This window comes from Telopea speciosissima, chromosome 1 (genome assembly GCF_018873765.1).
Source record: "Telopea speciosissima isolate NSW1024214 ecotype Mountain lineage chromosome 1, Tspe_v1, whole genome shotgun sequence".
NCBI classification, from domain to species: domain Eukaryota; kingdom Viridiplantae; phylum Streptophyta; class Magnoliopsida; order Proteales; family Proteaceae; genus Telopea; species Telopea speciosissima.
The window spans coordinates 75,704,537-75,729,406 of NC_057916.1; the positions used below are offsets into that span (position 1 = coordinate 75,704,537).

The 24,870-nt window shown below is 38.4% G+C and overlaps 1 protein-coding gene across 1 annotated transcript; it reads left to right on the plus strand.

The window, feature by feature from the left end:
* Positions 1-1,389: 1,389 nt before the first annotated feature.
* LOC122661084 (mediator of RNA polymerase II transcription subunit 12-like) lies at positions 1,390-24,637 on the plus strand. The gene is made up of 13 exons (XM_043856403.1): positions 1,390-1,550; positions 2,528-2,923; positions 6,190-6,249; positions 6,528-6,633; positions 11,527-11,595; positions 12,819-12,872; positions 13,109-13,216; positions 15,332-15,481; positions 15,593-15,940; positions 16,079-18,498; positions 19,306-21,891; positions 23,306-23,639; positions 23,775-24,637. Exons 2-13 carry the CDS (start codon positions 2,796-2,798, stop codon positions 24,225-24,227), a joined length of 6,816 nt encoding a protein of 2,271 aa, XP_043712338.1. The 5' UTR covers positions 1,390-1,550; positions 2,528-2,795; the 3' UTR covers positions 24,228-24,637.
* The last annotated feature ends 233 nt before the right edge of the window (positions 24,638-24,870 follow it).

Below are 24,870 nucleotides of genomic sequence, written 5' to 3' on the forward strand. Positions count from 1 at the left end.
AGGGTAGGTAATAGCCCATTTTGATATAGATTGAGCCAATACATTGGCAAACCTATTGACATGCAAAAAATAGGTTGTTGGAGCCCCAGTTCAATTTGAAGCCTCTTGCTATCCTTAACTATAGTGAATATAATAATTGGAGGCTGTAAATTGGAAGGAGAAAGACACTTACTAACACGTGACAATCTGAGCAAATAGTAACTTGAGTCAGTCCAACAAGACAATCTTTATATTGATGCCCCTTCTCACAACAAATCAACAACCATTAAGAATATCTATAAATGTAAACAAGAATTATGTTTACATTATCATATCAACCTTACGAGCATTATATTCAGGTGGATCCATCACTCAAACAATTGCAATACTGTTTGCTAATCATCTAATCCTTACCCTAGACGATAGCTTCTGTAAGGATACTAAAGACACATGATGAACATCTATAATCATCTATCACAATAATTATGCTTACATTATCAATATCAACCTTACGAGCATTATACTCAGGTGGATCCATCATTCAAACAATTGCAATACTGTTTGCTAATCATCTAATCCTTTTCCTTGATGATAGCTTCTGTAAGGATACTAAAGACACATGATGAACATCTATAATCATCTATCACAAGAATTATGCTTACATTATCAATATCAACCTTACAAACATTATACTCAGGTGGATCCATCACTCAAACAATTGTAATACTGTTTGTTAATCATCTAATCCTTACCCCTGACAATAACCTCTGTAAGGATACTAAAGACACATGATGAACATCTATAATCATCTATCACAATACTATTATAAACACTTGATTTAAATGCGGCTTTACAATGAGTGCAGAAAAATCTGAGACAAGAGGGACCAAACAAGAAATGAAGCTAACCTTAGATATGAGAGAAAGCAACATAGAAATTTAGATAGATTCTCAAAAAACAGTCTTTTGGCTCAACAACAAAAATATCTTTCTTAAGCCATGAGAGTTATTTCTGATTATGTATAATATTGAAGATTCTAATAGTAAGCGTGAATCTATACCTAATGGCTAATGCTAATTGTTAATTAAGTTTTTTATTTTTTAATTTTTTCATACACTTAAAAAAAAAAAAAAAAAAACAAAGAAACAAAAAAACAAAAATGATAGAAAAATACCAAAATCAAGAAACAGAAGTGGGTTTTTTTTTGGGTAGAAAAACAAAAGTGTCACCAAACGGGTTTTAAAGTCGTGTCCCGTTCCCTTTGGGACGGAAGGTAAAAGTAAAATAATATTAGAAAGCTAAAAGAAGAAGTGCAAGGTAAACTGAGAAAAGGATACATAAAAATAAAAAAATATTTATAACAAACCTCCCATTCGCTTCTTCATTTTGTAGCACCGGAAGCAACATAAGAGCGTCGTCGTCGGCGTCGTCGTCGTCGTCAGCAAAGCAAGAGTCAAAGACTAGAACCGAAGCTTTGCGTTTCTGTCTCTATTTCTATTTCTCCCTCCTCTATATTCTTCTTTGTCTTTGTTTTTATCTTCTCTGCGATTCATTAGCTGCATCTCTCGAAGGTACGACATTCCTCTTCTCATTTCCATGATCTCTTTAGCTGCAGGGTTTAACGAATTCGTCTATTCTACAAACCCTAGCTTCACTGTGTCTTCACGGACCATGTTTTGAACCCCTTAAAAACCATAGTTTATCTATACAGTGATCAGAATCTTATGTTTTCTCTATTTTCCAGAATTTGATATGCTAAAACTTCAGGTACTTAAGTGTTTCAAGATTTGATTTTTGAATCTAATTTATGCCGCGAAATAGGTCGTTTTCATTGTTGATTTGGACATTTTCTCTCTGCTTATTCTCTTTTGGTGAGAAAGTGAGCTTGCTTCGCTTCCAGTTAAATTGTGACTCGTTTAGTTGTTTTCTTAATTATTTTTAGAGAGATTGATTTTCCATGCCGCTCCTGGTGTGTTTGAGCTTGGCCTGGGATTTGAATTGATATTGGAAAAATGGAAAGAAAAACGTAAAGATTTGAGCTATTTGTTTAAATTGGTGATTTGAACTGATAAATTTTCATATTTGGGGTATATTAATAGGATTTTGATTTTATTGTCTTAACCATTCAGTCCCTTAGCAGTTTAACTTTGTTGGCAGATCACAACAAGTTGTTACTGTTTGTTATATTTCTTCGTGCTTTGTCTGGCGAATGATATTGTTACTGTTTATATATGAAATTCGAGCAGTAACATTTAAAAACTATCACGGAATCATTTCATCCGTGTTCAAAGGATTACATCTGCACAGATGTCAATAACCGTTACACCTTAATTCCATGTTAATTTGCATTTTGGATTGAAGGGCTCTTACTGCAAAAGGCTCACTTTTACTCCCTGGATTCTGTTTGGCCATTGTATTTTTGTTATACAGTGTGCTTGGTAGTACTAGATTTTTTCTTCTTCTTATGCTCGAGTTTACTTGGCACAATTTCAGTTGGGACTTGGGAAGCTGTGCTTTCTACTGCACTTAAAATTTTGTAAGGGGGAAGGCCAGGGAACTTTTCCTTTCCTCATGCTTGGTATCAATCACGGAAGATCTGCATCTACCCCAGTGACATTTAAACAAGGGACTTCATTTCATTTCAATCCCTGGAGCTTATTTTCTTTTGTTGCTTCTGTTGGGGGGGGGGGGGGGGTTGGCTCAGAACTTTAAAAGTCGGATATATTTTTGGAGCATTTTGCAATCGAGCGCAGCTTGAATAGCTTCTAATAGTGGTTGGGATGCTTGAGGCAGTATGCCGGTGATTGTGAGGAGAAATGCAAAGGTATTCTGCTACCAGCTGTGGTGGTGGAGTTAGTAACAGTGCAGTTGGTGGGACATCTGCGAGGGATACGGCCAGAGCTGATTCACCATTCCCATCATCTAACCTCTCTCTGAATACAAGGTACGAGTGTTATCTTGTTCTTTTATTATGATCTTTCTGATACATAATTTTTACTATGATCCCCTTTTTCCCCCTGAATACATGGTACGAGTGTTATCTCGTTCTTTTATCATGGTCTTTCTGATACATAACGTTTACCATGATTCTCTTTTTCCCCCTTAAGAAGTATAATACCTAATTTTTGTGCCCCTGGTACTGTGATATGAATGATTATGTGAAACGGTACTCCATTTTGGTGTCAGGTCTATAAATAAGATGTTTCCGTATTTTTGAATACTACTGAGGAAAATTGGAAATAAAAAATAAAGTTTAGTATTTCTGGCTTACCGTATGCTCATTTAATCTAATATTGGCTCCCTATGTGCTCATTTAATTTGGTACCATTTGAATTGCAACGACATATGAAGGAAAGTTTTAAATGAAGAGAAGTGATGCAGTAACGCTTGGTGCGCCGGCTTGAATCCGATTGGAGGCACAAACCGAGAACCTGGTCCAAGTTTGGTTGTGGTTCAGTAGGATATAGATTTATTTAATTATATGGAATTATCTTGTAATCTTTTATATTGGGGAGCTTTAGATAGGATTGGTAGATTACATAGGAGATTAGATTGAGTTGTTAGTTTCCTATCTCGAGAAGAATTGTTTTAGTAGTTTCTATTTGGAGTCTTCTTCTTATTTTAAATAAAAATATTTTATATAGTTGCATGTAACCTATGATGAAGACAGTTGAACAAGAATTTGGGTTTGTGTTACTGTGGCTGTGGTGCCATCGCTGGCCATGTTGCCTTTCTCTTCCCTTCCCCTCGATCCCATCCTCCTCCTTTATCAGATACTACACTTCATCTCTCTCCACTGTTGTTTCTTCTTTCCTATTCTTTTCCTTCCTTTCTTCTTTTTCCTTCGTGCTATTTTCCGCTTGCTATCGATACTCTGTTCTGGCGGTAATTCTGGGTACAGCAAGATACCAGGTTTTCCCTCGTCTGCCAGTTGTAATTTCAGTGGTTTATTTCTTATTTATGCTGGATCTTCTGGCTTGATTATTATTTGCGTTTAGTAAATCCAAGAGTTAATAGCTTATGCCTGGAATCTCAACTTGAAAGAGACTGATTCAATTGAGTTCTTCCACTCGAGGTCCAACTGGTTCTCCGTTTCCCTCCTCCTCCTGTCGAAAGGTTGAAGAAAGGGGGCTGGTTTCTGTACCAATACGCCCTTCAGTTGTTACACAAAGTCCTATTATCCTTATTTTCTTGTCTTATCCCTACCTGTGCCTAAAGTCCAGACACGTCCTCTCTCAAATTTAATACCTATTCAGTCCTAGCCTTCGTGTGCTTCATGCAAACGGGTCTTGAGCTTACTAAAAAATTACGATAATGCCACTATCCCCTATTAATTGAGTTTATGTTACTCGGGGTGGGCCCGTAGTGCCCCTGAACTGGGGTTTTGGAACCTGTGGTTGCATCAACAAGTTATCAAGCAGTGATTTTATTATGAGACTTTCACATAACAGACTAGCTCATTCTCACTCTATATACCATCCCATATGTATCATGCATCGTCGAGTAAGCGACTTTATAAACTAATTGCATCCAAAGGTTTTTTAAGCTCAGGAGTTGTATATGCTTTATCTAATATTTTTATTTTCCTAAGAACGTCAAAAGAGTGAGGAAGAGTAAAAGAATATGTTCTACTCATCATAGTTGTCATGGCGTCGCCATGGCGCCGCCATGGCGTCTGGCGTTGGGAGAGGGGCATATCGAGCTACGCCATGGTGGATGTCAATATATCGTTCGATATGGCTTCCATGGCGACGCCATGGCGTCGCCATGGACGCCATACCACGATATGTTGGCATATCGGTCGATATTTGTACATATAAAAGTTAGATTAAAATTTTTTTTTTAAACCATTTAATAGCTTAGATGCTTTGCTCCAAATCACATACACTAAAGAAAGACTATTGCTATCAAGCTTGATAAATAGGTTAGCCTATCATTTGATTTTTACTATTGCTTTCAATTATTTGATAGGTTAATCTATATTTTCAATTTTCATACTTTCATATACACTAATGGATATTAGTTACACTTTCATGAATTAAACCATAGTGGCATAGTATATTAGTAGTAGTGTAGTACACTTTCATGTTGATTTTTGATGTTATAGGACATATATTATAGCATACTAAATGACATTAAAAATACAGAAAATAAAAAATTAAACATGGTCGACATGCTCGCCATGGCAACGCCATGGCGGGCGACATGTCGATATATCGACGTGACACCCTTCCACGACTTGGATCGCCGTGACGCCGTGACAACTATGCTACTCATAAATCTGTGACTTTTCTCTGCTTTCTCATGCTTATTTTAGATTTATTGGGTCTGATTCGTCTAGTGTATGCACATTAATTTTTTCCCTCTTGTATCATAAGTCATTCCCTTGCAGTTTGCTTTGTTTTACATTTTCTGATGATTTTCCTTCTTCTGATTAAGCTTCTTCCCGATCTTTTTGTTGACTATTTTCTGAGTAATTGTACATCCAATGATCCATTCGTTCATCTCCTCCCAATTTAGTCTACATTTATGTGAACCGTACCGTATTCCAAAACATTTTGTTTTGGAGAAGTAATGCTCCAAGATAATTCTTTCTAATTAATAACTTACTATTTTTGAGGCATATATCTCTGACCTTCTGATACTCTCTTTCAAATGTTAAGTGTCGGTTCCATGCATTTTCTTTGGCTTATAGGTAAGGACAATTAAACTATATCAATTAATTTTTTTCCCAATAGAATAACAGATTTATTAGGCTAAAAGTGTATACAAGAAGTGTATGTGTATAGAAGAGATTCTTACAACCCTTTCCCTAAAGTGGGTTCATGTACACACACCAATCGAAAATAAAAACGAAAGGCTGTGCTCACTTCATACAGTTGGATCCTGCCATATGTTCGAAATCTGTCTCACCCCACACATTGCTAATGAATCTGCTTAAGAGTTGGCTGTCCTTGGTTTCCAAGAGAATGAGATATTCCTGTGTTTGCATAAATTCCTAGCCCTCCTTATCAAATGAACCAATTTCCAAGGAATTTTTTTATCTTGTGAGATCCATTTAATTCATTTTTAACTTATTTCTTTTCTGTTAATCATATCCATTTCTAAAATCATGATTTTATTCCTATTAGATTGTTCTGTTGTGTCTTCTCAGCGCTCACCATCTCAGGTTATTTTGGGCATCAAGTCTTAAGACTTTTGATCTTGCAGGCGGCCATTACCAATAATTCCATACAAGCTGAAGTGCGACAAAGAACCTCTAAACTGCAGGTATTTAGGTGGCAGCAGTTATTTTGGGTTTATTTTCCCTGGATACTTCAAAGATGGTTAGAGTTCTAAAAAGTAGAAGGGGTTTTGTTTTCTTTGTATGTCAGTCTCTCTTTCTCTATTCCCTGTTGTTGCTGTTTGATTAGAGTTGCATAAAAGATTGCATTCAAGGCCTCTGTGGTTGTTCTGCCTTTTTTTAATATATATTTTAGTTTAATCTGCCTAGTTTATTTGGTTGGAAATTATATATCTCATAAACTCACTTCCTTTTTTTCCCCAAGAATCGGACCACCTGATTTTTGCCCTCCAGCTCCTAACTGTCCCGAGGAGACATTAACCAGGGAGAACATACAATCTGGATACAAGGAGACCATTGATGGACTTGAGGTAAACTTCTGATGTGATGTAAGATTTCAGTTACTGCATGTTTTGTATGTGGTACCACCTATTCTGTATCTTTTGGTCTCTTTCATTTTATTTGCTAATTTTCTTATATAATGAAATAGTAATCCGGTTTTTTGTCCTTTATAAACTTTTTATTTTTATTTTTATCTGTTGCATGGGCCTCTCCTTTATGAGCTTTCTACTAAGCTTGAACTCATTGTTTAAGCATTTGATATTTTGTGCCACCAAATTAGGATAAAAAAAATCCTAAAACTAAAAAAGACCCTTCAATGAATCAGGAATTGAATTTCTTATAATTATTAAATTTTTTTCCAATCTTTTAGAAGATGCCGTCACTCTGACTTAAACCGAGATGCTCTATCAGACTAGTACTGCATCCTACAAAATTTGCCCATTACCTATATTTAACCCCTTCTCCTAGAAAGAAACTTGTAACACCAGCACCATTCGTAATTCCATCCATTACTCATCTTTAAAAAAAATAAATTAATTCTGCTAATCCCTTTATACCCCTAATGAAAGTTGTTAGTTAACAAAAATCTATATACCCTCGATTTTATGACCAATTGTATATGACCAATCTATAATTGATTCACAATTAAATCAATTAATTTGAATTTCTGGAAAGATGAATAAACAGGCCCATATGAAAGCGATGCTATAAATATTCCATGACGGCTTGTTTGAAATAATAATAGCCTATTCATATTCAGTCGTCGAGATTTAAGGAATCAATTCAATTGACATTTTTTAGGAAAGAAGGTCATATTTTCGTCTAGTTTTAGCAGGCTCTCTGCTTCTGTTGCTCAAATTTAATAATTTGGTCAACTTTGTCATAAAAGCCTAAGCACTTATTAAGCTTTCTAGAGCTAGTATGTAAGATGGAACCAGATTTGATATTATTGTTTCCTTTCCGGCCGAAAGGAACACAGTTCCTCTCCTATAAATAATTTAGCAGCCTAGCTGATATGTTAACAGTTCATTCAGTATGTTCTACAGATGATGTAAGCTTTGGAGTTCCTTTTTGCATTTTCTGGTTGTGATTTTACTCATCAACTATGTTTTATAGCCTCATCTCTAATATGTTCTGGCAGTTGTTTTTGATTTACTGGTTGTGAAAATATGATGAGGTTGTATGTCTGAGTAAGGTAGTTTCCTTAATGTCATTAGTTGTTACTGGCAATAATTGACTCTGCATTCACAAATCCGTGCAGTTTTTATTTTTTCACCCTGGCAAAGAAGCACTTACAATAATTATGCATGTTCCAATGGGCTGAATGGAAGTTTCTGAGTCTAAGTATTATTATTGGTGTTTCTGGCTAGTGTCAAAAGAAGCAAGAACATGGGTGACCTGATTTACTCCAAATGTCATTTATAAATATTGAGTGAAGGGGAGCGGAACATTCTGTGGACCTATTTTTCACTCCTGCCTGAATCCTAATAAAGACATTATTTCTCATGCCAAAGGCCTCCTCCATTTTCGAGATATTGTTTTATCAACTTCCCAAAAAAAAAAAAGAATCCTAAACTGGGTGGTAATGCATATGCAAGCTCAACCTTACTCTCTGTGTTTTTTTTTCTTTTTTTGGTAAACTTACTCTCTGGGTTTCCTTGCCTTACTCTAGTGTTTAGGTTGATAATTTTGACCCCATTCATAATTAATCTGAATGAGTAAGCATAGTTGTTAAGGCGATGCCAAGTTGCCAGAGGTTTTCCAGGACCTAGGCGACTGACTGCCTGATGATCCCTTCACTAGACTACAATACCGCAGGAGAAAAAAGGACCAGCAGGATCAGCAGCTAGCCCAACCGAGCCTGGTTTAGGCTGGTCCAGCCCAGCCTTTCTAGAAGACCCAAGTTGAAGACCAAAACACTGTTCACATGAACACTGAACAGTGTCACAGCCATACTGCTTTTGTGGGAAGGCTTCTAGAAGACTGATCTGTTTCTATTTCCTATGTTATTTGTTCAGCAAGCAAGCAAGTTAGTTTTAGAAAGTCTTTGTTGGACAAGTAGTTTCCTATTTTGAGTACTTTCTAAATTTGTGCTCTTTCCTTTTTGATTGTAAGTTCCTATTTTCTTAACTTTTTAAATCTCAACTTTCTATTGTTGAGAAGCCTGGCCAATCTATATAAAGGGGCCATCAGTTGTAATCATAGTTATAAAACTTGTTTGGTTTCGGTATTTTGGGCTGATCGAAATATTGTACTTTTTCAGCAAGGTTTCGGTAGGTCATTTCGGTAGGTTTTAGGCCAAGTTAAGGCCTAAAACTTCATAGAAACCCTATTTTAGGCTATATAAACACATGTTAATGTCCAAATTGCAAAAATAGTCACCCAAAATGTTGTTTTGGATTTGCACAATTAATTGACAGTATACGATCGAATCCTAATGTATAACTTAGTTAATTACACATACACATAAGTCATAACTTAAGTCATAATATTAAGTACAATAAGTCAATAACAATAACAACTTAACAAGATGATATCAATATCCCAAATTCCCAATACTAGTTAAGTAGTTATCAAGTGACTCAAATATTTACAAATATTCTAATAATAATTACTCCGCCATCCAGGATCGACCCTGCTCATAGTCCGATGGAGCTGACGCATTGTTCTCGGACTAAGGACATATGACTGCCATGTCATAGTCTGGGAGAAGAAACGAGTGTAGTCATCCACAGTTGCCATGTAAATTGCATCATCAACATGCTGAAGGTAATCGTTGTTGGAGTTAATAGCAAGGGAAGTCCTGGTCTCTCTTCCCCAACTCCGGTGGTCCCGCTAACAAGTTTCTGTCTTTTGTATTAAGTGATTTGAAAGGGGAATCTCGATACCTCGCGAGATGTAACAATATCTCGAGATATCACGAGATTATCGAAATCTCGATTGAGATTTAGTATTTTTTCATATCGAAGTATCATTTCATTTCGTTGTGGTCGAGATACTCGAAATTCTCGAGATCTTGACCGAGATTTCACGAGTTTTTGTGCATAGTTCAAGATCTTGTCTCATCTTGCCATTTCGGGCAGGTCGAGATTTCCGAAATATTCGAAATTGACCGAAATTTCGCCGAAATATGATAGTTTTTCTGCCATATTTTGGCAGTCCATCTCGGTGGGTTTTTTGCCATATTAAGGCCTGATACTTCATGTACACCCTTATTTAACCTAAATAAACACATTTAAACCTTCATATTGCAAAAAAAATGAACTCAAAGTGGTGTTTTGGGTTTGCACCCTTGATTGACAATATGCGGTCAGACCCAGATGTATAAATAGTTAAATACACCTTGTTTAAGTAATATACCGAAATTACACGAAATTTCGACGAAATTTCACGAAATATACCGAAATTTGGACTTTTTCATTTCGTATGGTTATCTCGTCTTGGCAGTGTCAAGATATCCGAAATATACCGAAATATCGGCGATATATAGCGAGATTTTGAACCATGCCCTTAAGCCCCATCACTGTTTAGTGTTTCGACCATTTTTTCTCCTTTCTGTTCTTTCTTTCTTATATTGTCTTTGGGCTTTCTTGGTTGTTTTTGGACTCTGTGATATCCGCCTTAAATTGTATTAAATTCAGTTGATGCTGCTGCCTACTTAAAGAAAGGAAATGAAAGTGGTCTTCCCCAGAATTGCTTAGAGTTTGTCAATGGAAAGGTGCTTACTAATCTAAGTTCTCAACTCTCAAGAAACCTCAAAGATGGAGAGGTGGAAGTTTGTGGTATTCTCTGGGAGGAGTCAAGAGGCTTGGATTCTCTGTTTTGAGTTTTGAGTAACTTTTGGTGAAAGGGTTTGTGATAGTTTGGTTAATCTTAGGAGGAAGCTCTAGTCTAGATCAAGTGATGTAGGACTACCGAGGGCTTTTAATTCTAAGGCTGAACTACAATGGAATGGTAGTGGGAAAGGCTTTCTAGGAGAGGGGGGGGGGGAGAGAGAGATAGTAAGAGATTCTTGTTTTGATATGTTAAGGGTTCAGTAAGAAGGGAAGACTTGTACGAGGTAAACTACAACTTTAGAGAAGATTTAGGATTTAGGGAGAATGTAGTAGGATTTATGGAATAGAGGAAAATGTGAAAGAATACGAAATTTGATTCTGTTATGGGACTGTGAACACCGCCGATATAGTAACTTTTGAGAAAGAAAGGAGGAGGAGGAGAAAGGAGAAGAGGAGAAAGGTAGAACACTCAAAACCCAACTAGGGCTCATAGTTGGTCTCCCAACTTCTGAAGACTTAAACCTCCTATGCACCTTAATCTAGAACTCGAAGCTTAATTCCCCCATTGAGTAAACTTCTATTTTGATAGTAAAGTTGGATTGCTGTAATAATATTATTTTTAACTTACCATAAGTAGAAAGATCAGATTTGCAGTAATACCTTATTTGGTGCTGTAGCTGACTCCACTTGATAATTCCATGTGTTAATTCTCTACATGCTCTTTTCATACTTTCCTGATCTTGGTTTTTCTATGCTCTCTTTTCTAGGCTTATTTATTTATTTGTTATGTTATATGTTTGCTTTGGTTTGTTTAATCCTCCTCACATATTTTAGTAAGACTTAGAATTCTAGCTTGTCATACGATTTATCTCTTCAATGATTGGTGAAGTTGCACATGCATGTTATGGATGCACATTCCTCTTAAAATGAATTCATCTTGAACCATTTCAAGTTTATTTGTGTATGCATGTTGCTATTTAGGCACTGTTTTTGATATATATGTATCCAATGGAACTACTCATGCTGCATAAACTTTGGTTACTATGTATGCATTCATGCATGTTACTTGTTCCTTTCAACCTTTCTGTTATCTACATTGATAGTGACTCTCACAGTTTACTTGGTATCACTTGCTGAGTGCGCCAGGAAGCTAGGGAGATATTATTATCTCAACTTGGAAGTTTTACAAAGCCTGTTGTTCTAAAATGCAAAGAGGTACTTATTTTAAGCTGAAGAGTTGCCATGCTTTTTTGGTTAAAGATTGATGTCTGTCGAGTTCTGATATTTATGTCATATTTTGATTCAATATGCATGCTTTGATGGCTTGATGCTTCAGACTATATTATATTACCTTTGTTTAATGTTTTTATTTCACACACCTTTTTGGGTGATCCTATATATATATATATCATCTTGGATTTATGCTTTCAATATAGTTGCATGCTTCCAAGCATAACTTATATAGTTTTCATCTACTGGAGGGGGTTGGATTTTCACTTTGGCGACCGTCAGACTAAATGCACATGTAATACATGTGTGAACACTCCCGAAGCAGTAAATAGTTAGGATGCCTACTTATAGCCTCTAGTATATGGAACGGTCCCTCTATGCACTGTTCGAACAATGCATCACTTTATGTGCATGATGCGTCAGAAATTCTGCATAAAGATTAAAAGAACACAAAAGGAGCAAGTTTCCAAAGATTTTATATTTGTCGGAGAAAACCTTTTATCCTACTTCATGGAAGATGCTTCTCTTTGAGGTGGGACACCCCCCCCCCCCTTTTTTTTTTTGTAAAATCTGTAAGAGCAGCAACCTCAAATCTTTAATAACACATTAATATTTCCTGCTAACAAGGAACATCATACTCAATTTCCACTCGGATGTACATGTGATTATAGTGCATCAGTATATCATATAGCCACATTGTCAATTCTTCCGGATCTGTTGGGACTTTTACGTAAACTTGCACATCTTTTTATATTATGTGGATCCCCTCCTCCATACCACCCCCCTCCAAAAAAAAAAAGAAGAAAAGAAAATTACTATACAAGGCAAGCGGTCTAATACTTGGCTAGCCATATGATTGATATGGCCCATCATATTTGTTGCATGGTCAATAGCCTAGTGTAAATTAGCTCTATTCAAAGGAACCTTCTATGCGGTTCATATCAGGCTACATGTCTTGCCAAGTCTAGAAACATGCCCATGATAGCCTTTTATCTTAAGAAAAGCTTAATATATAAACAAGCGTGTACATCCAATCTTATACCATATCCAGCCCTTCCTCTGACATGGTTATACACAGTGGGTGTATAAAAAGAAACCATTTGGAATCAATTACTCTCATTTGGGATTTTGGGAATTTTACTTATCTACTTGTGCTTCCTATGTCATTTTCCATGATATGTGACTGATTTTATTTTTGGTTTTCTCAGGCAATCCGAAAACGCCTTAGAGCTATCAATGAGTCTCGTGCTCAAAAGCGTAAGGTAATATATGTAAACATTCTTTTTTAGTTAATATTTTACCGGTTCACTGTTCCACATTTTATGCGATGTCCACGTTCTTGCATGTTTACGTATGCATTCTTGTGCATTTTGTGGACAATTGAATTTTAGTAAGTTAATTTTCTCTCTTACATGGTTCCCTAAAGGTATGGAGTTTCAAAATGAATATTGAACGTGGGATCTTTTTTGGGGGTGGGGTGGGTTCAACTATATGACAGGCTGGCCAAGTTTATGGAGTGCCTCTTTCTGGAAATTTGTTACTCAAACCTGGTGTATTTCCTGAACAAACACCTTGTGGTGATGATTTCAGAAAGAAATGGATTGAGGTATGCATTTCTTTCCAATAAGAAGTTTAGAATATTCAAAGTTTGTGTGGAGGTGGGGCACAAGTACTTGTTATTTCTTGCTTCCTTGTGTCCTGCAATATTTGTGAATAGTTGAGTTTGTTTTTTGGATCTTTGATACTTGATGGAAGCTTCTGCTGATGTGGCTGTTGTAGCTTTGCTTCTATTACCTTTGTGTTTCTTATATCACTAAGCTGGCAATTTGTTGCCCGAAACACTTGCACATGAGTAACCAAATTTACTGATAGTATGAGTTGAAGTACAATAGACAAAATTAAACAAGAACAGACCAGAGAAATAAAAAGAAAATTGGAAGCACTAAAATCATGCCTGATCCCTAGAATATGGTATGGTTGATGAACAATGTTCTTGAAATTCCTCCCTAGCAATATCCAAGGTTGAATGGGCAGCAGAAAATTAGCTTGGTCTTTCCATCTTATTGGGTCTTTTTCATTTGCTTCACTGGTAGCAATCAAGCCCATTTTGGATAACCCATGACAAGATCTGGACCATCTGTTCTGGTAAATGTGGTTAATTTATGCTTTCATCTCCTTTCAAGTTATTATTTTCTGTTTGTATCAGTTTGGATTGTAGGTCAAATTGGTCAACCTATGCTGCATGTTGTCTGTCAGCTTTGTATTATATGTGTACCAGTAGTCCATAGACTGATGACTTAAGTGTACCAGTCATGGTTTGTAATCTCGGATAGGATTGGGTGAATTGGCCGGATTGGATCGGTATCGGCTGAGACTGATCTGATACACCTGTACGAAAAAGGGTAAAAAGGTTTTAAAAAAAGAAAGAAAAGGGGCAAATGCGTCATATTTGGCCTGATCCTGGCAATACTGATCCAGGACAACCTATCCGATCCCAATACTGAGATTACGATCCATGTTACCAGTACTCCATGGACTGATGACTTTCTTTTGCTTATATTGTTTTCACTTTTTTCTTTGTAATTAAACTTACTATAGTACAGAAGTTTATTAATTGTTGTATGTTATGAACTGCCTGCTTTCTGACTGTGTCTCTTCTAATTGACATACAATGACATCAGAAGTTTCGCTTCTTGCTTCCTGTCCAACACCAAGGTACTAAAACTCGGGTCTCGGTACCAACTCGGCCCTTGGAAAAACCGAGTCGAGTTGAGATCTCGCCGAGTTGGTGCATTTTTTTTCCGACTTGAAGCCTCAACTCAGTGGGTTTTAGACCTAGTTTGGGTCTGAAACTTGGTATTCAGCCTATTTTAGGTCATTTAAACACAATGACACTATCAGATTTTGCAAAAACAAAGTCCAAATCTGAGTTTCAATTCGGCCCATAGGTTGGTAAACGATGATGTACTAAAATACCCTACTCTACACATAGTTTAGTGATAGAAAGCAAGCAAAACATTCAATTAATACCTAAACAACTTAAATAAGAATTAGAAATGTTAAAGTGATACATCAAACTGTTTAACAGTGTTACAACTATCATCACATAAAATGACTTTGAATCAAGTATTCAGTCCCCTCTAGTGTCACATAGTCTTCCCATGACATAGTGTTGCTGTAATGTTGCATATAGTGCTCCACAACAAGCATATAAGAGTTCTGTCCAGTTAGGTAAGTAAGTACATAGTAGATGGGTCATTTCCATGGGTCAACCCAAGATCTCGCCGAGATATGTCGAGTTCTGTCGAGTTAGGTAAGTAAATACATATTAGAAGGGTCATTTCCATGGGTCAACCCGAGATCTCGCCAAGATCTCGGCGAGATATTGCACTTTTATGTACCATATGCCATCTCGTCTCGGTTTCCTGAGAAACCGAGACGAAAGCCGAGATCTCGCCGAGTCGAGACGCATTTTAGAACTATGTCCAACACCCCCCATTTTTCCCCCCGATTGTTTGTTTGAGTTGGAGTCTACACCCACCTGGTTTATAATATACCCTCCTGACTTTCTGATTCTAACTCTTTGTAGCATATCTCCTATATTTGTTGATTGTTGAAAATCTGGGCCTTACTTGTTTCCTCTTAAATTAAATTTATTATTTCTTCTTTTAAGTTAATAGGATAAGTATAGTGAGCTGAACTTTTACATTCCTTTGGGCAGAGTCTATCGCAGCACCATAAACGATTGTGTGCTCTGGCTGATCATGTCCCTCATGGTTATAGGAGAAGAGCTCTTTTTGAAGTTCTCATTAAGCATAATGTTCCATTTTTGAGAGCAACTTGGTTTATAAAAGTAACTTATCTCAATCAGGTTAGAGATTGTTTTGAAGCTTTGTAACCTACTTAGTTCCTCTTTCCTAACGCAGTAATGTATGGTTTTCTAAATATCGCAATATTCGCTAATCGTTTTTGCACTTTTCAGGGTCGGCCTACCTCTGCAAATATTTCTTCTGGGCCATCAGATAAACCACAATCAGGCCGAACTCAGCAGTGGACAAAGGATGTTATCGATTACCTGCAGATCCTACTGGAAGAATTTTTGTCAAAGGATGGTTCTCTATCTACTCCTCACCGAAGGGATCAATCATCACAGATGCTTTTGGCTAGTTTTGTTCAGAAAGGCAATTCAGCTCCGGCCATTCCTGATGGGGATGAGGAGCCTTCACTACATTTTAAATGGTGGTATATGGTGCATATCCTACAGTGGAATCATGCAGAAGGGTTGCTTCTTCCTACGTATGTCATTGATTGGGTTCTCAGTCAACTACAGGTTATTTCTCGCTATGTCTTGTCTGTGAATATTTATAGTATTTTCGGTTATAGTTCATATCTCATTTGTGCTTTTGTAGCAATTGGTTCATGTGGACTTAGTGTAGATTTTTAATATTCATTTTTTGTTGATCTTCAGGAAAAGGGATCACTTGAAACTTTAGAGCTATTATTGCCTATAATATTTGGTATGATAGAAACCATTATTCTATCACAGATGTATGTGCGCAATCTTGTGGAAGTAGCTGTTCATTGCATACAGGAATCCACTCCTGGTGGTTCTGATGTAGTGGATCATTCTCGAAGGGCCTATACTGTTTCTGCCGTGGTTGAGATGCTTCGGTATTTGATAGTAGCTGTACCTGATACTTTTATTGCCTTGGATTGCTTTCCTTTGCCACCCTCCGTTCTATCAGTTGCAGGAAATATAACAAAGGTACATCAGGATGCAGGGGAAAATCAATATCATCAAAATGAAATGGCTACCATGTTCAGTGACAAAAGGAAGGAGGCTTATCACTGGCTCTTGTCCTTTGACCATGTTGTTTCATCCATACAGAAACGTGCTGATACTCTTGCAAAGGCTGTGAGCCCTGGACTTCAAGGTCATTGCTTGTCTACCGCTGTGCAGGCTTTAGATAAAGCTCTGTTACTGGGGGATCTGAAAGCGGCTTACAGTTTTCTCTTTGAAGATCTTTGTGATGGAGGTGTTCAAGAAGTTTGGATTTCAGAGGTCAGCCCATGCCTATGGTCATCCTTGAAGTGGATTGGGACTGTCAGCCTATCATTTGTTTGTGCTGTATTTTTCCTTTGTGAGTGGGCAACGTGCGATTTTAGAGATTGTCGGACTTCCCTGCCTCGAGATGTGAAATTTACCGGTAGAAAAGATTTTTCACAAGTGTATTGTGCAGTAATGCTTTTGAAGCTGAAGATGGAAGATATGCGGAGCTCAGTACAGAGAAAAAATGGTAGTCCTTTGGGAGAGAATAGCTATTTTAAAACTGCCAGTCACCATGAAAGTTCTTTAGGTGGTACAGTTGCGGAAAATATTTCTGTACCTAGAAAGAAATCAAAGAGTTCAGATGGAAGTATAGGTACATCAGGTATTTTTCAAAGTCCAGGCCCTTTACATGATATTGTGGTTTGTTGGATAGATCAACATGATGCGGGCAAAGGTGAAGGTTTCAATCGCCTTCAATTACTTATCATGGAGCTCATACGTTCTGGCATCTTTTATCCTCAGGCCTATGTTAGGCAGTTGATAGTTAGTGGAATTATGGACAGGAATGAAACTCCAGTTGATCTGGAAAGAAGGAAGAGACATCATCGGTTATTGAAACATTTCCCAGGTCCCTACATGCTTGATGCTTTGGAAGAAGCACGAATTGCTGAAGTTCCATTACTAGTGGAGGTGCTGCATGTTTACTCAAATGAACGTCGCTTGCTACTTCATGGACTTCTTAGTGGTCATTTTAAACCCCCTACAAACAGAAACGATGCAAATCTTGTCTCCCAGAAAGAAATGGATATTGCTACTTCAGGAAAGGATAGCCCTTCCCCCATTTCACTTGAACACCGGAGGAACCTTAAGTCAGCATCCAGTCCTTTGTCTGTTCAGAATGCCAAGACCAATGCTAAAGTTACAGAACTAAAGAGTGCCATTTCCAAATTGCTGCATTTTCCAAACTCTTGTCCTGCACCTTCTGATACCCGATCTGATGAATCTCAAGGGAGTCTCAAGAGATCCATTGGGTCAATTGGCAGCAAGTTTGATGCAACAGAAGGAACAACTGGCTGTGAAGAATGTAGGAGAGCAAAAAGACAAAAGTCAAGGGAAGAACGGAGCCCTTATGCTCAAGGGTTTTCACTAAACCCATCAGATGATGAAGATACCTGGTGGATGAGGAAGGGACTTAAATCTGTAGAGCTCAAGGTTGAACCACCTCTTAAATCGACTAAACATGCTTCCAGAGGACGTCAAAAAATTGTTCGTAAAACACAAAGTCTTTCCCAGTTAGCAGCTGCTGCCAGGATTGAGGGCAGTCAGGGAGCATCAACAAGCCACATATGTGATAATAGAATAAGCTGTCCTCACCATAGAACTGGTACAATTGGAGAAGTTCCTAAATCAGTGGATGGGATCAAAACTGGTCATCTAGGTGATATTTTTTCAATTGGAAAGGCTTTGAAGCAGCAGAGGTTGGTTGAGAAGAGGGCTATCTCTGTCTGGTTAATTACTTTAGTCAGGCAGCTTGTTGAAGGGTCTGAAAAGACTCCAGCAAAGATTGGCCAAGGTTCTGGAGCTTTCCCACCTATTGATGACAGAAATTCTGTACGATGGAAGCTTGGTGAAGATGAGTTATCATCTGTACTGTATTTGATGGATGTTTCTTCTGATTTAGTTTCAGCCATCAAGTTTCTGCTGTGGTTGTTACAAAAAGCTCTTGCCAGTCCAAATTCTACAATTCATGGTGGGAGAAGCATTCTGATGCTGCCTAAGAACACGGAGAGTCATGGATGTGAAGTTGGGGAGGGATTTCTATTGTCATGTATCCAGAGGTATGGCTTCCTAGTTGAATTCATGGTTGGACTCAATGTGCATATTCATTTTTTTGTTTGCCACTGTACATGCTTGGGTTGAAGTGGTTTCGTTTCTACGATTTGTGATACTTCCTTTTATAGCAGTTTCTCGTCAGTGATCTATTCCTAGTTGATATGGTTATGCTAGAACCATTATCTTCGCAAAGTGCTGATGCTTAGTGGTGTTCATTTTCTTTGCATTGCACTGTGAGTCTGTGAAGATGGTAGTGGCGTTATGTTTGCTCCTATGATCTTAAGTCATCAGATTTATTATAATTGTGGTCTTGCAGTTGGGTTTGGTTTGGATCTGGTGGTTTGTTATGCTGGTACTTAAATGCCAATCATATAATTTGAAGAACTTCTAATGAATATGAATTTGACAAAATGATTTGTATGTGGCAATGGCATTACAGATCTGTCTTATAGCTTGATTCAATTTTGTTGTGTGATCTTTAAGATTTTCATGCACTGCCTTTTCTCTGGGTCAATAATTATGCTTTTCCTACCCCTGATGTACGTCTGATTTTAGGTGGATGAGATCTTAGTGTCATGATGTACCAACTGCCAACTGGGTGGCACTGGCCTATTTATTGGGGTCTATGATTTTATGCTATTTTTTAAGCAATTTCATGAACCAGCATTATTAGTGAATTTTTGTGTATGCACAGTACTATTGTATCTTTGATTTTGTCATAATATCGGGCTTGGAACACTGGCTGCTTAAGTTCTTATGAATCTTTTTCATCTGCATTTCATCCAATATAATTAGCTATTGTGTGGATTCAGGTATGAGAACATACTTGTATCAACCGATCTTATTCCTGAATCACTCTCTGCTGCAATGCATCGATCTATGGCTGTCATGGCCTCCAATGGAAGACCATCTTGTTCCGCAGCCTTCATTTATGCTAGAAATTTGTTGAAGAAATATGGAAATGTGGGAAGTGTGATGAAATGGGAAAAGAATTTCAAGGTAACATGTGATAAAAAGCTTCTTGCTGAACTTGAATCTACACGATCAGTTGATGGTGAATTTAGAATTTCTCTTGGAGTTCCAGCAGGTGTAGAAGATCTTGATGATTTCTTCCGTCAAAAGATTAGTGTGAGGTTATCCCGATTGGGCCCTAGCATGAAAGAGGTAGTGCAAAGACATATTGAGGAAGCTGTGCATTATTTCTATGGCAAGGAAAGGAAATTATATGCAGTGGGTACTCCAAAAAGTCCTAACATGGAGAAATTGGATGATGGATATCAAGTAGCTCAACAGATTGTTCTGGGACTAATGGACTGCATTAAGCAGAATGGTGTTTCGGCTGAAGAGGGGGATCCATCTGCTGTGGCTTCTGCCATTTCTGCTATTGTTGGTAATGTTGGCCCAGCTTTAGCAAAATTGCCAGATTTCACGCCAGGCAGTAATTATCAGAACATCCCCTCGACAATAAGCTCACTGAATTATGCTCGACGTCTCACACAAATTCACATTACCTCCCTCTGCTTACTTAAGGAAGCTCTTGGAGAGCGTCAGAGCCGTCTATTTGAGATAGCTTTCGCAACAGAAGTTTCTTCTGCTATTGCAGGAGCCTTTGCACCTGGAAAGGCTCCTCGCAGTCAGTTTCAGGTGTCCCCTGAAGCCCAAGAGTCCAATATGAACCTGCCAATTGAAATGTTGAACAATTCTGCAAAATTGCTTCTTGGGAGGGCAGGAAAGATTGTGGCTGCTGTATCAGCACTTGTTGGTGGGGTAATTGTTCGTGGAATTACTAGCCTAGAAAGAATGGTATCTGTGTTAAGATTAAAAGAAGGTTTGGATATTCTTCAGTTTATAAGGAGTGCAAGATCTAGTTCAAATGGGATTTCTCGATATAAAGTAGACAATTCCATTGAAGTCTACGTGCACTGGTTTAGGTTGCTTATTGGGAATTGCAGGACGGTTTGTGATGGACTAGTTGTGGAGCTCCTTGGTGAACCATATATCTTAGCTCTTTCAAGGATGCAGCGAATGCTACCTCTTAGCTTGGTCTTCCCTCCTGCCTATTCAATCTTTGCATTGGTGATTTGGAGGACGTACATTCTCAACAATAATATCTTAATTCGTGAAGATGTTCAATTTTACCAATCACTAGCTTTGGCAATTGCTGACGCAATCAAGCACCAGCCTTTCCGGGATGTATGTCTACGAGATACTCGTGCTCTCTATGATCTCCTAGCTTCTGATGTTGGTGATACTGAGTTTGCTGCAATGCTTGAAATGCATGGTCCTGACAAGCACTTGAAAACCAAGGCATTTGTTCCCCTTCGTGCGAGGCTTTTCCTAAATGCAGTCCTTGATTGTAAAATGCCACAGTCTGCACCTCCACAGGATGAGGGAACTTGGGGCAGAGAGTCAAAAGTGCAGCATGCAGAACATGAGATGAAGCTTCAGGACCAGCTTGTACACATTTTGGATAGCCTTCAGCCAGCAAAATTTCATTGGCAGTGGGTTGAACTTCGGCTTCTTCTGAATGAACAGGCACTCATTGAAAAAATTGAGACCCATAATATGTCCCTAGTGGAGGCTATTCGGTCTCTTTCTCCTAATGCTGACAATTTTTCTCTTTCTGACAATGAGAGCAATTTCACCGAGATTGTCCTCACAAGATTACTGGTCAGACCTGATGCCGCTCCTCTTTATTCAGAAGTAGTTCATCTACTTGGGAGATCCTTAGAGGAGTCTCTGTTGATGCATGCTAAATGGTTCTTAGCAGGACATGGTGTTCTTTTTGGACGTAAGTCCATCCGACAGCGACTTCTTAGTGTTGCTCAGCTTAGAGGTCTTTCAACTAAGGTCAAATTTTGGAAGCCTTGGGGCTGGTCAAACTTTACTGCTGATCTATCAGCAGGCAGAGGAGAAAAGAGAAAGTATGAAGCAAGCTCTCTTGAAGAAGGGGAGGTTGTAGAAGATGGCATGGACATTAAAAGGTTGGGAAGAGTGGCCTCACTGTCATTTAATGCTGAAGGCTTAAATTCCAGTCAACAGTTTGTAACTGAGAGAGCTCTTGTTGATCTAGTTCTTCCTTGCATAGATAGGAGCTCTAATGACTCACGCAATGCATTTGCAAATGATTTAATCAAGCAGATGATAAGTATTGAGCAACAAATTAATACAGTTACTCATGGTGCTGGTAAGCAAGCTGGAATAGCTCCCTCTGGGATAGAATCTGCTACAAACAAAGGCAACAGCCGCAAGGTGCCAAAGGGTGGCAGTCCTGGGTTGGGTAGACGAACAACAGGAGCAGTTGATTCTGCACCACCCTCTTCAGCGGCACTGCGAGCTTCAATGTGGTTGCGTTTGCAGTTCCTCCTAAGGTTGCTTCCAATCATTTATGGAGATAGGTAATTACATGCTTTGATGTTTTAGCTCAGGACCCTCATCTTCACCCCTCCCCCCCACCCCCGGGTCCACTCTTGCTCTGTGTGTGTTTGGGTGTGCCTATGCACTAATTTGCTAACATATGCTGAACCGATTGAGCCAAAAAAAGAATAATATTGTAACAACCTAATTAGTATGAAAAATATTGGAACAACCTAATCGATTTCAAAGGTTTAAGGTACTTGTGGTTTGGAAGCCTGTAGAATGCAAACAAAATTTCTGGAATCATTGTGCAGGATGAGTAGTTAGTTTTTCAAGCAGTTACTTAGATTGTGAGAGAGAAAACGGACCCTAAAAATTCCTTAGCCTGCTGCTTGTGGGAAATCTACCTGGGTAAGTTATGGGGCCCAGGAAAATTAGGCAAGATAGTGCAACTTGAAAGAGATTTACATTTATGTGGGTAGTTTCACTAATTAAATCTGACATCCTTGCATCTTCATGTCTGCTTCTTTTTGGCCTAAGGCCCCGATGAAATATAAAAATATTAATGATTTCAAACTAATGATGGAGCCTGGAGGTTCCACATATTCTCTCAGGTTTTTGGAAAAATTAGTCAATATAATTAGGGAAGTGGAGTGTTTATATTTTTATTCAGCTTTTTTTTTTTTCTCTTTTTTTGACCTTCTTACTCTCCCCTCCTTTATTCCTTCCCTGAATATAATATTTGATTTGATAGATCCTGTTACTCCCTTACCCCATTCCTTCCCTTATGCAATATTAATGTTACTATTTACCCTTCTTTCCCACTTCCTCCCAACCCCCCCCCCCCCCCTCCCAAAAAAAAAAAAAAAAAGAAAACAAAAAAAGGAAAAAGGATTTCCAAATCAGCACATTTGAAGAACAAGGATCCTAATTTGACAAGATTAATTTTGGCAGCTTTTAGTTGTGTTGATAGCTAGGTGAAATTGATGAAGCTCTTATATAAACATAGTGAAGACAAATGTGTGATGAATGTATCTTTCTTGCCATGATGGCACGTAATCGTGGTATTAGTGTTGGACTAATTGATTTTTTAGAGTCCCTTGAATTTTCTTTGATGCTGGTTTTGACTTTGGGAGGCTTCACCCAGTTTCTGAAATTGGGAATTCTGAAACTGAAATTTATCTGTTGGTCATTTTTGCAATCTCTTAGTTTGTATTGTTTATCCTTCTACGAGTGTTCTTATGAATTTATTGCTTTTGCAGTTTTGGAGTGATTATAAATTGTATTCCATGTTTGTGGTGGAAAGGTTTGAGTGATTAAATCGAGGATTGTCTTCATGTTTGCATGTTTTTCTATAATTAGATTGCTTGTATATGATGATGAGAAGAAACTAACAAAAAATAGAAATATGTCATCCATTCTTGTTGACCTGAGTCACATCTACTGGACATTTAGGGAGCCATCTGGCAGGGACATGAGACACATGCTTGCCCCGGTCATACTTCGTCTCCTTGGAAGTCGAGTGGTGCATGAGGATGCGGATCTTTCCTTTTATCCTGTGCAGAGAAGTTCAAACAAAAGGGAGGTGGACTCACCAATGGAAGTATCAAGTGCTTCCCCATTGGATCTTTCCGGAGATAGCCTCTTCGACCGCTTTTTGTCTATATTGCATGGGTTACTGAGCAGTTGCAAGCCAAGTTGGCTGAAGCCCAACTCTGCCTCTAAATCGACCGTAAAATCTCCTAGAGATTTTTCTGTGTTTGATCGTGAGGTGGCAGAGAGTTTACAGGTTCGATCTGGTTGACATTTCTGTTTCAATTCTTGGCTGTTCGTGATGGGCAAATTCTCACCTAAGTTGCTAGGGGAGTATCTGCTTTGAAATTATTCCCCTGTTCTATTTGTCTTATGTCTTCCACTCTTGCAGAATGATTTGGATCACATGCAACTGCCAGAGACTGTATGGTGGCGCCTCCAAACTGCAATGCCGATGCTTCCCCCTTCCTTGCCATGCTCCAATTCTTGTCTGCCACCAGCAGTCTCAACTATATCTCTTTCTGTGCTTCAATCCAGCATCTCGGTTCCTAGCTTCCAACAGGGGACTTCAAATGCACCGCCAAGGACCCCAGTTTCTCTGGCACGAGCTGCCACAAATTTGCCAGGAAAATCCAAGTTATTGCCATCACAGGACCAAGACATGGAAGTTGACCCTTGGACCCTATTGGAAGATGGGATGGGTTCAGGCCCCTCTTCTAGCAACAGTAATGTTGGTGTTGGTGGTGACCCAGCTAATCTGAAGGCTTGCAATTGGCTTAAAGGGGCCGTGAGAGTAAGAAGAACCAACCTTACTTACATTGGGGCTGTGGATGATGACAGCTGATTTTTCATTGCTATAATTGTTTGGCCAGGTTGGGACTTCTCCCAAAATAGGTTATGCCATGTTCATCTTTTGCATCACTGGCATGGAGATTGCTTCTCCTTGCTTTGCAGGCCCTTTTGCCTCCCATGTCGGTGAAAACTGTCAGGACATCTTCAGAGCAAGGGAAATTGTGAGGGGAGATGTCTTCCTGACAATCACTCTGGCTCTTGGTCCCAACACCTGTTAGGCTACTAACCCTTTGATGGCCCCCTTCATGCTGTGCCGTAGCAGGTGTGGACTGGGAGCTGTTGTATATATAGAGATTTTTTTTCCCCCATTGAGAGGAGGGAAGGAGTAAATATCTCAAGAATGATTTGTAGATGTTTTTGGAGGTCCTCAATTTATTTGATGTTCCCTAACCCCACCCCCAAGGAAAAAAAAAATACTAGCTAGTCAGAAATTAGTGACTTTCCATGAATCAGATATCCATGCCTTTAAGCAAAAACAAAGTGTCATGCCTTGTACAAAATCAATACTGTTTCCTTATTTAAGGCCTTGGAAATAGATGCAAGTGGAGTCTTAGGCTGCGTTTGGTTGCGTAGATCCTTTGGATGTTGTCTGATTGGAGATTGTCATCTATTTGAGTTACCATCAAATGAATCGT

Excerpts from the sequence above, each read along its gene's own strand:
- LOC122661084 (XM_043856403.1), top strand. The coding sequence starts at position 2,796 with ATGCAAAGGTATTCTGCTACCAGCTGTGGTGGTGGAGTTAGTAACAGT. Across the intron at positions 2,924-6,189 it reads AACCTCTCTCTGAATACAAG|GCGGCCATTACCAATAATTC; the intron begins GTACGAGTGTTA and ends TTGATCTTGCAG. Across the intron at positions 6,634-11,526 it reads AGACCATTGATGGACTTGAG|GAAGCTAGGGAGATATTATT; the intron begins GTAAACTTCTGA and ends TGAGTGCGCCAG.